The 12,163-nt window shown below is 32.1% G+C and overlaps 1 protein-coding gene and 1 pseudogene across 1 annotated transcript in view; both read left to right on the top strand.

Moving 5' to 3' along the window:
* Nucleotides 1–9,494, top strand: part of LOC145263132 (tryptophan 5-hydroxylase 1-like) — an 88,459-nt gene extending 78,965 nt beyond the window's left edge. Inside the window, exon 13 of the mRNA XM_080120080.1 lies at nt 9,131–9,494. Coding sequence (XP_079976206.1) covers nt 9,131–9,344 — 214 coding nt within the window. The 3' untranslated portion in view covers nt 9,345–9,494. The remainder of the gene's footprint in view (nt 1–9,130) is intronic.
* Nucleotides 3,964–4,079, top strand: LOC145263416 (U2 spliceosomal RNA; annotated as a pseudogene).
* Nucleotides 9,495–12,163: the final 2,669 nt, after the last annotated feature.

Here is a 12,163-nt window from a genome sequence, read left to right on the forward strand (position 1 = left end):
ACATGGGTTCATAAGTAGAGATACACACATATACACAACTCTATACATATATGTACACTCACAAAAATATCTAGGCACATATACACATATATATGCATATATATAAACACACACGCCCACTTATATACATATATGTGGAGATAAGGTCTCCAGTAAAAGTAGATGTACATAAACACATACATACATACACATACATATGCATCTACTCTTACACACGTATATGCAATTACATAAATATAGATATTAATAAATGTTAATAAAAATATAAGCACGTAGACATATATAGACACACACGCACAATTTATATATATATATATATATATACAGACATGTCCATATTTATACTAAATAAATAAGGTAAAGTTAGGACAAATAGACAATAATAGATAAATAAATAAAAATGATAATATAAAATAATAAAATATATAAAATTTTAAATTTTAAAAGATTAAAAAAGTAAGCAGATGGTTGTGGCTATATTGCGAGGTTAGGCAGATGCATCGCTAAGTTCACATACATAGATACAGGGTGGGCCCCAACCTGGTGCATTGGGTATATATATATATATATATATATATATACATACATACATGCACACACATGTATATATATATACATACATATACATATATATATACAGACATACACCTACCTGTACGAAGCAAACAAGGCAAAGCTAGGATAAATAAGTAATTAATAACAAATAATAAATAAATAAATGTACGGATACAGTTAACAGGGAGACGCCGGGTAGATGCATCGTAAAATTCACACACACATGGGGTGGGCCACCAACCTGGCGCCTTGGGCAGTGGCTTCGTTTGACTTCACTTTCAGTGCTAAATGCATAGCTGATATAGGCACACACACATATAAACACAAATCTGTACATAAACTCCGATACAGCTGTATCTGCACACACATGTTCAGCCATGTACACCTGCATCCACACACACACGCACACACACAGACATAAACAGCTAAATGCACGCAAACACACACATGTGCATACATATATAGATATACCTATACCCACATATGCATCCACACACACACACACACACACACACACACACACACACACACACACACACACACACACATATATATATATAATCTCGACCGGTGTCGACTGATGATTTCTGAAAGGATGAAACGCTACTGTCTGTAGGTATTTAATAATTTTTATAGTAAATAATTATGGCAGCCCCTTTAAGAAACGCGTTTCTTATAGTTAAGCACTTTCAGCTGAAAGTCGGTCAATTTAGCTTGTAGGTGCAGGTCATCATATAATGATTAGATCATTCTGACAGATTTTTAAAACATTAAGAAAATAAATGTTTAAATTTCAACAATATTTCTCGCGGTTAACGGTGACCGAATGGATTATATACTTGCTAATTGAGTCAGAGATGGCTTCTGTCGCCGGGTTCGAATCTATTGACCGGTGTTAATCGTGACACTCTGCACTGATGATTCTCGAAAGGATGAAACACTAGTGTTTGTAGGTATTTAATAATTATTATAGTATATATATATATATATATATATATATATATATATATATATATATATATATATATATATATCCACAGACAGACTGTTTCACTGTATCGCAGATCTTCAGTTCGGTTAAATTAGCAACTACTGCAAGCCAGTATTGAAACTCGACCCATAGGACACAATATACGTTTGTAACCTTTACGCTATTCGACGGCTGCTAAGATGAGTGTGTGTAAAATTACAATGATCAAACGTTGTCCAAACGACTAAGCTTCAATTTTTTTTACACAAAGAGCATTGTTTTATACGCTAGCGGCAGTTTATTTCACTTCCCAATATAATAGGGATTTACACCATCTCTAACAAGTCCCTATTTGCTTACTTTCTATATGATGCTCGGTGTTTTCCAGATGTTTGGAGATATGTGTTGACAAAAAAAGTGGTAGTAGGCAGGCAGGCTCGAACCCCTGACGCGAAGATGAAAAAAGAAAATGAAAGAAAATCTGACGTCTTAGCTGATGTCCCCATGACGCGACCGGAAGTCAAAAGCGTTGAAATTAACCGAACTTAATCCAACGACTTGCTAAAATGTCAGCGAAAAAAAAAAAAAATCGACCCCTCCTTGCACAAAACGGCCGAGTTTAGGGTGAAAGAAATTAATATTTTTGACAAAGGTTGTAATAGACTATTTTTGCTCTAGTAAAAATTGAACCATAACAATTAATGCGTGTATAACTTTGCTATACACCCTTGTAGCTGAAACCCACCGTGGTCTAATCTTTGTATTCACTTATTTCGCCGAACACCGACCTTCTTTTTAGTTGGAGGTTTTATTTACGTGAACTCATTATTGATATCATTAACAGGACTCTCTCTCTCTCGTCTCTCTCTCTCTCCTCACACTGAGGCACACGGGCATGCGCGCACACACACACGCACGCACACACACACACACACACACACACACACACACACACACACACACACACACACACACACTTGGGCATCATTTTTTTTAAAAATAAATATTTCATTAAACAATTGTGACAATTCCTATTTGTTTTTTTTATTTTTTCTCTGATTCATTATTTCGAGTTGATGGATCAATTATTTAATATTCTGCTGAAATGTGAACAGTAATTAATCATCTCTACTAAAGTTTTCTCATGAATTTTCGTTAGGCATCTGCCAGAATTAAAATCGGTAAATTTATTGAGAAAAGCAATAAAAGCCGTTTATATCAAGGGAAGCAACTCTTACCCAGGGAGAAATGAAAAAAAAACAACAACAAACAAACGGTATTGTTTCCCTTGCATTCTAAAAGTGGATTTATCAAACAAATTCATAACGAAAAACAAAAAACAAAACAAAAAAAACAAAACAAACTTCTTAATTTTTTTTTTATTCCTAATTATTTAATTCCTTAAATTGAAGCTACTTAATGAGCGGATTTCGTAATCATATAAATAATTAACTATTAAAGTTCATACACTAACGACAAATAACTGTTAATTGATAAAATGACATTTTTCAAATCGGTATCAGAAAGTTTCGGAAAGTCGAAAGCAGGCTCAATGTATGTATGTATGTATATATGTATCGCAAAAACTTTCGACAGAGGCAGCGAATTTTCACGAGATCGGTATCGTTTTGAAGCCCGACCCTTCAGACGACAAATATATATAACACATTGGCTAAAAACATTAATTCCTTCACTCTCAACTGGGCACTTTTCTACAGGGAGGGGTCGCTTTTTTCGTCGATATTTTTAAAAGTCATCTGTTTTCGATTGACTAGCCTTAATTAAAACATTCGTCACTTCCGGTTTGGCGATGGGCGCAACAGCAAAAACGTCACGATTTTTTCCCCGTTTTTTTCTTCCTTCGCGGCACAGGTTCGAGCCTGTCTGCCTACTACCACTTTTTTTTTTTTGCTCAACACACAGCTCCAAACACCCGGGCATACACACATGCGCGAGTGTTTATACGTGCTGGCCATTTTATTCTCTTTATTGTCGCTTCTTTTCATTATCACCGCTGTTTCATAAGCGCAGTTTTATGAGTGGCCGTGTTGTCTAGTGGTCACAGATTGTCTGTTTAAATTTAAAATTCTGTATGTTGTTACAGTCAAGGAAAGTGGAAGCAGGGAGAGAATTCCAAAGGCAAGTATTTCGAAGAATAATAATAATAATAATAATAATAATAATAATAGTAATAATAATAATAATAATAATAATAATAATAATAATAATAATAATAATAATAATATTATTATTATTACTACTACTACTACTACTACTACTACTACTACTACTACTACTACTACGCTTATCGCTTCGTCCGTTATCATGCTGTGCATCCCTGAAAAAGTAAAGTGGAATATTCCAAATAAAACTTGTCACCCTTAAAAATATTAAAAAAAAATTGGTGCCGCTGTTGAGGCAAAGCTAATAAAAATGATTTGTCTTTCTTGGCTTTTTGGCTAAGATCAAAGTGTAGTATCTGTTCTTCAGGTGTTACATTTCAATTTCTTCTCTCTCAGAGGAAGAGAAATCCTTTACGACTAAGACAATTTTTTTCTCCATGTTAAAAAACGACCCTGGTGTCTAAATCTGTCTCGTGGGAAGGCATCGTGAATAGGTACTACATTTAATGTAACAAAGTGTTAATATCAAAAAAGTAACTGGAAAACGTTATTTCTGATTTAATTACAAAATGCCCTGGAAATGTCACTTCTGATTAATTATAAAATACCCTGGAAAATGTCTGTTCTGATTATTTTTTTGTTTACTTGCCTCCCCACAAGAGCAGAATTGGATATGAGTTCGGTTAAAAATTTAGGGAGAAACCAGCCCAATAACAAAAATAAAAATTGTATCAGTAATGAAGGATGTCTCCTCCATTAACCAAGACCAAAAAAGTCACTGGAATGCTGAAACTGATACTACACTTAGAAATTCATGTTGAAGCAATGATTGCATAATATCTAACCGTGTTAATGTTTTTATGTATTACTTTCGAAAAGCTGCTAAAACAGTTTATGATTAAAACATTACTTTATTTCAAGTATATTTTAAGCAGTGGGTTACGGGATATGAAGGAAGTCCCGGAAATTACTCAAACCGTTTCCGATTTAAACATTACTTTATTTCATATATATTTTTAACAGTGGGTTGGCGTATATTAAATCAGTCCCGAAAATGGGTGAAACCGTTTACGCATTACACATTACTTTATTTAATGTATATTTTTAACATTGAGGTGGGAAATATGAAGTTGGTTCAGGAAATGACTGCAACCATTTACGTTTTGGGCATTACTTTATTGTATGTATATTTTAAACAGTAAGATGGGAGGTAAGAAGTCGGTCCCGGAAATGGCTGAAAAAGTTTACGATTTATACATTACTTTATTTCATGTATATTTTCAACAGTGGGGTGGGGATTATGAGTCAGTACCAGAAATGGCTGAAACAGTTTACTATTTAGACATTACATTGTTTCATATATATTTTTAGCAGTGGGTTTGGGATATAAAGTCGGTCCCGGAAATGGCTGAAACAGTTTACTATTTAGACATTGTATTATTTCATGTAGATTTTTAGCAGTCTGTTAGGGATATAAGGCCAGTCCCGGAAATGGCTGAAACAGTTTACGATTAAAACATTACTTTATTTAATGTATATTTTCAACAGTAGGGTGGCGGACATGAAGTTAGTCCCGGGATTGAATGAGATGTGCAAATATATACTATCAGAAAGCGTCGCCCAGTATTGAATGAGATTGCTGGAAAACATATAGTAGCAAAATATCCAGCATCGCCCGGGATCCAATGAAATAGGTGAACGATATATATTAGCAGAATATGTGGCATCACCCAGGATTGGATAAGATAGGTGAAACATATATACTATGAGAATACCCAGAATTGACTGATTTGTTTGTAATGAAATAATCAGCCCAGGCAATATATCAAAGTTATTATTTAAGTAAGGGGAGCGACATAGTGGGTTAAAGTTATAAAAATATTGTCGAAATTAGTAACATATCCAAGAATTATGAAAAATGATGAAACGTGAGTTACTTGATTTGTGTGTTTGTAATGATATAATAAGCCCAGACAATATATCAAATATATTATATAAGCAGGAGGGAGAGGCATAATGTGGGGTTTTAATTATAAACATTATTGTCGAAATTAGTAACATATCCAGGATTATGAACAAAGATAAAATGTGAGTTAATCAATTGTGTGTTTATAATAAAATAATCAGTCAAGGAAATATATCAAAGTAATTATGTTAGTAAGAGTGGGCGATAAGGATGGTTTAAATTATGAAAAATATTTGTCGAAATTGGTAACATATCCAAGAATTATGAAAAATTATAATGTCATTTAATGCATTAGTGTGTTTGCAATGAAATAATCAGACCAGACAATATATCAAACTTATTATTTTAGTAAGTGGGGCAATGATGTGGGTTAAAATGATGAAAAATGATTGTCGACATTAGTAACATATCCAAGAATTATGAAAAATGACGAAATGTGAGTTAATTGATTGGTGTGTTTGAAATGAAATAATCAGCCTAGATAATATATCAGAGTTATTATTTTCGTAGTGGGGGGTTTATAATGTGGGTTAAAAATATTAAAAATAATTGTCGAAAAGAGTAACATATCCAAGAATGAAGAAAAATGATGAAATGTGAGTTAATTGATAATTGTGTTTTTTTATAATAATCAGCCTAGACAATATATCAAAGTAATTTTTAGTAAGAGAGGACGACGAGGATGGTTTAAATTAAAAAAAAATATTGTCGAAATTAGTAACATATCCAAGAATTACGGAAAATGACGAAATGTGAGTTAATCGATTGGTGTGTTTATAATAAAATAATCAGCCTAGACAATATATCAAAGTTATTATATAAGTAAAGGGGAAGGAGATAAGGAGGGCTTAAATTATGAAAAATTATTGTCGAAATTAGTAACATATCCAAGAATTACGAAAAAATTATGAAATATTAGTTAATTGATTGGTGTGTTTGTAAGGAAATAATCAGCCTAGACAATATATCAAAGTTATTATTTAGTAAAGAGGGAAGGGCGAAAATGTGGGTTAAAATTATGAAAAATGATTGTCGAAATAAGTAACATATCCAAGAATTATGAAAAATGATTAAATGTGATTTCACGCATTAGTGCTTGTGTAATGAAATAATAAGCCCAGACAATATTTCAAAGTTATTATTTTATATAGGAGGGGGCGATATTGTGGGTATAAATTATGAAAAATGATTGTCGAAATTAGTAACATACTAAAGAATTATGAAAAATGATGAAATGGAGGTTAATTGATTAGTGTGTTTGTAATGAAATAATCAGCCCAGCAAATGTATTAAAGTTATTATTTTAGTAAGGCTGGGCGACAACGTTCGTTTAAATTATAAAAAAAATATTGTCGAAATTAGTAACATATCCAAGAATTACGAAAAATCATGAAATGTGAGTTGATTGATGTGTGTGTTTGTAATGAAATAATCAGCCTAGACAATATATCAAAGTTATTATTTTAATTATTTAGTAAGGTGTGAAATATGATTTTAAATGATGAAAAATTATTGTCAAAATTAGTACCATGAATTATTAAAAATGATGAAATGTGAGTTAATTGATAGTTGTGTTTTTTATAAAATAATCAGCCGATACAATATATATCAAATTTAATATTTTAGTAAAGAGAGGGGCGATAGTGTGGGTTGAAATTATGAAAGATTATTGTCGAACAAAGTAACATATTCAATAATTATGAAAAATGATAAAATGTAAGTTAATTGACCGGTGTGTTTGTAATGAAATAATCAACCCAGGAAATATATCAAAGTTATTATTTTAGTAAGGGGGCAGTACAGTTTTAATAAAAAACTTGAATAATATGATTGTGCCTTCGTTCATGCTGAACAGAACGCTCACAGCATGCTCAGCAACAATATATTACATGTGAAAAATGCTGCTGTGGAATTTCCACAGGTCCCTCTAGTAATAATAATAATAATAATAATAATAATAATAATAATAATAATGATAATGATGATAATAATAAAAACTAATAGAATAGAAAGATTTCCATCATCAATGAATGGTTGGCATTTTGCTGAATGTTGGAGGCGATTTCACCGATTTCGATGACAATAAAACTATGGGACTGTGAAACATTTGTTGATCATCATTTAATCCAAGGAAGCGTTGGATCTCCTTGCTAGTAGATAGATAGATTGAGTTCTTGATCGCTAACCAGTGATAACCCACAGATTCCCAAGTGCGCCTCCGATGTGATTCCCTTCGTTTAACTGTTTTGTTTCACGAAATGTTACAAATCATCAGTAGATATTTCACTGTCAATGCAATCCTTTACCTGTATGAAAGCCAGATACACCCTCAAATGGAGTACTGTTGCTACATCTGGATAGGAGCTGCTCGGCGTTCAAAACCGACTTCGAATCCTAATAAGTAATGCCCTTTTCTCTTCCCTGCAACCTCTTTCCCACAGAAGAGGCGTTGCGAGACTGGTTCTGCTCTATATTTATTTTCATGGCAAGTGCTCGACTGACCTCCAATCTATCGTTCCCCCCTTGCCAAACATTCACAAAACACTCGACTAGCTACAACCACTATCAGCGATTTTCCCCACTAGCTATCTTTGCCTAAATCTAAACGCAGATTCTATCAACAAAGCTTGTTTCCCATGAACTGCCCACCCGTGGAACACTGTTCCACTAGCCTGCTTCCCGGTTGAATGCAACATAGTAGCCTTCAAATCCAATGTAAACAAATTCTTGTTGACCCTTTCCCACAAATAATTAAATTCTACCCAATTTACACTATTAACGATTACTACACTACCAACTTACATTAATGAACCCTTATCCCCGAGAGGGGATGGTCACAAGTTATTTTACAAAAACAAAACAAATAAATAAAATAGAAATAAAAAAATAAAACACAATACTGTTGCCATATCTGGGCAGGAGCTGCTAAAAACAGCCTATCCTGCCTTGACAGAGTACAAAATAGACTTCGTGGCTTAGTGGGGGATGCCCTTTTCTCTACCCTGCAACCTCTCTCCCACAGAAGAGACGTTGCGAGCATATCCTTGTTTTATCGTTATTTCCATGGCAGGTGCTCGTCTGAACTCCAATCTCTGGTCCCCCCTCGCCAATTTTTCACGAAAAACACCCGTCTAGCTGAATCCACTGTGAAAAATTTCTCCCACTCTATATCTGTGCCTAAATCAAAACGCGGATTTCATGAACAAAGCTTCTTTCTTAGAACTGCACGCCTGTGGAACTCTGTTCCGTCTGCCTGCTTCCCTCCGGACTACAACTTGGATGTCTTCAAGTCCAATGTTAACAAATTCCTAATGAACCGCCCCCTTAATTAAACACTTCATCAAATCTCCACACTAACGTAATGTACTTGCAATAACCCTTATCCCTGAGTGGCTTCCGGGCCTTGATAAGTGGTGATCACTGTGTAAAAAACAAAAAAACAAAAAAAAACAAACAAAAAAACAAAACAAAAACAACACATTATTGTTTTCCTTTCGTTCTTTTTGTTTTCAATAGGGAATTCGCAATGAACCTGAAGTCACCGTACAGTGTCACATACGACCCGTACACGCAGTCTGTGGAAGTACTGGACAACATGAAAAACATTAGTCAGTTGGTCAGCAGTGTCCGAGGCGATCTTTACACGATATCGGAGGCCCTCAACAAAATGCAGAATCGGAAAAGAAAGAAGCGGACCATGGAAGAAAACGTCGGTTTCAACGGGAAGTAGAATAGATGTCTCGTTCTCTTCCTCATGTACCAACATCCTTTTCGTCAACCCTGTTTTCATCCTCCCGGCTTTTGTTTAGTTTAGCCCTACTCTAGAGACTGTTTCTATTGTTATGAGACAAATTGCAAGATATTTATTTTATTATGAAAATCACCTGCTCTCTCTCTCTCTCTCTCTCTATCTATCTATCTATATATATATATATATATATATATATATAGATAATATATATATATATAGATAATATATATATATATAGATAATATATATATATATATATAGATAATATATATATATATATAGATAATATATATATATATATAGATAATATATATATAGATAATATATATATATATATAAATAATATATATATATATATATATAGATAATATATATATATATATATATATATATATATATATATATATATATATATATATATATATATATATAGTATCGGCCATAATATAAGGAACGGAAAAAAAATTACAATTATTCATGTATATTTCAAAAATTAGTGCATGGATTTTTCTGAAATACTCAGAATAAACAAATAGAACCAATCTATATAAACTAGTACCAAAAAAAAAAAAAATAAAAATAAAATAAAAAAAAATAAAATTACGATTCAATATCGAGAAATATTTTAGTTTAAAATTATATCTGTGGATTTATCCTGGCCAAAAGTTAAGGAACGAAATAGAAACTTTATGTTTTTTTAATGCAAATGTTTTAAAAAATAAATTCATTCAATATTTAGTGAACATCCCTTTATTCTTTATGACCTCACTGCATCTTCGACCACAAGACTGGATTAGTTTCTTGCAAAATTCAGGATTTATCTTTTCCCACTCTTCCTTCAATAAATCCCACAAATGATTTTGATTTTGGGGATTCCTCGTCTGTGCCCTTTCTCCAATCATTTTCCAAACATTTTCTATCGGATTCAGATCCGGACTCTGCGCTGGCCAGTCCATTACTCTTATTTCTTCTTCCTCGAGGTAACTTATCACTTTTTTAGCTTTATGGCAAGCGGCGTTATCTTGCATAAAAATGCTTGGCTGATTAGGTGAAAGGCGTAAGCTCTCAATGACATGTTGTTGAAGGAGCTGCTTATAAGTCTCCGCATTAACCTTACCATAGATTCGAACTAGAGGGCCAACTCCTTCCGAAGATATCATACCCCACACCATTACACTTCCCCCTCCGAATTTAAGTGTCTTTTAAACACATTGGGATGATAATCGTTCACCTGCTTTACACCGTACATGCTTCTTTCCATCAGATCCAAACAAATTGAACTTGGATTCATCGCTGAAGTGAACCTTAGCCCATTATTCATCAGTCCAGACGACATGCTCATGAGCAAACTTCAAACGGCTATTTTTGTTCTTCTTGGAGACCAAGGGTTTAGATACTGCCACCTTGGCATGCAATCCGGCAGCTGCGAACCGTCGAGAAACAGTTTTTCTAGATATATTTTTCCCAGTCTGTTCATTAAAATCACGAGAAATTTATGTTGCGGATTTGAATCGGTCACTAAAAGCCTACCTTACCATAATCCTATCTTCTCTTTGAGACGTTTTAGGGGGTCTGCCGGTTTTAGGGGATGCTTCTAATGTATTTTTATTCTTATATGGAGCTATCACACGATGAACAACACTTTTTGATCTTCGAACGATATTAGAAATTGTTTAAATTGATTTCTTTTCTTTGTAATTGTCAAAAATTATTTTTTTTCTTGGAGAGACAGAGTTCTGCGAGTCGGTGACGCCATTTTTCTTTGTTGTGCTTATCAGCAGCTCCAATATTAAAAACAAGCTATTTTTATGTAAAGTTTAGTCTCTTAAAAATACATTTTCTATTTCGTTCCTTAACTTTTGGCCAGGATGAATCCACAGATATAATTTTAAACTAAAATATTTCTACATATTGAATCGTAATGTTTTTTTGGTTCTAGTTTATACACATTGGTCCTATTTGTTTATTCTAAGTATTTCAGAAAAATCCATGCACTAATTTTCTAAATATACATGCATAATTGTAAATTTTTTTCCGTTCCTTATATTATGGCCGATACTGTATATATAATATTTCCTCAATTCTTCTATTTGAGTACCCGATGCTTTCAGTGGTAGACGGACTTTATTACGTCGCCTGACGAAGACTTTTGATTATTACTGGCCAATTGTCTGTTCAGTGTAGCGACTATGTAATATTTATCTCTCTCTCAAATAAATATATATCTTATATCTTATATATATATATATTATATATATATATATCTTATATATATATATATCTTATATATATATATCTTATATATCTTATATATATCGTATATATATATCTTATATATATATATCTTATATATATCTTATATAGATAAATATATCTTATATAGATATATATATCTTATATATATATCTTATATATATATCTTATATATATATCTCATATATATATCATATATATATATCTTATATATATATATCTTATATATATATATATCTTATACATAGATATATATATCTTATATATGGATATATATATATCTAATATAGAGATATATATATATATCTTATATATATATATCTTATATATATATCTTATATATATATATTTTATATATATCTTATATACTTATATATCTTATATATATATCTTATATATATATATCTTATATATATATCTTATATATATATATCTTATATATATATCTTATATATATATCTTATATATATATATATATCTTATATATATATATCTTATATATATATATCTTATATATATATATCTTATATATATATCTTATATAT

Source organism: Euprymna scolopes, chromosome 38, assembly GCF_053919585.1.
Source record: "Euprymna scolopes isolate OS-2025 chromosome 38, ASM5391958v1, whole genome shotgun sequence".
Classification (NCBI taxonomy): Eukaryota; Metazoa; Mollusca; class Cephalopoda; order Sepiida; family Sepiolidae; genus Euprymna; species Euprymna scolopes.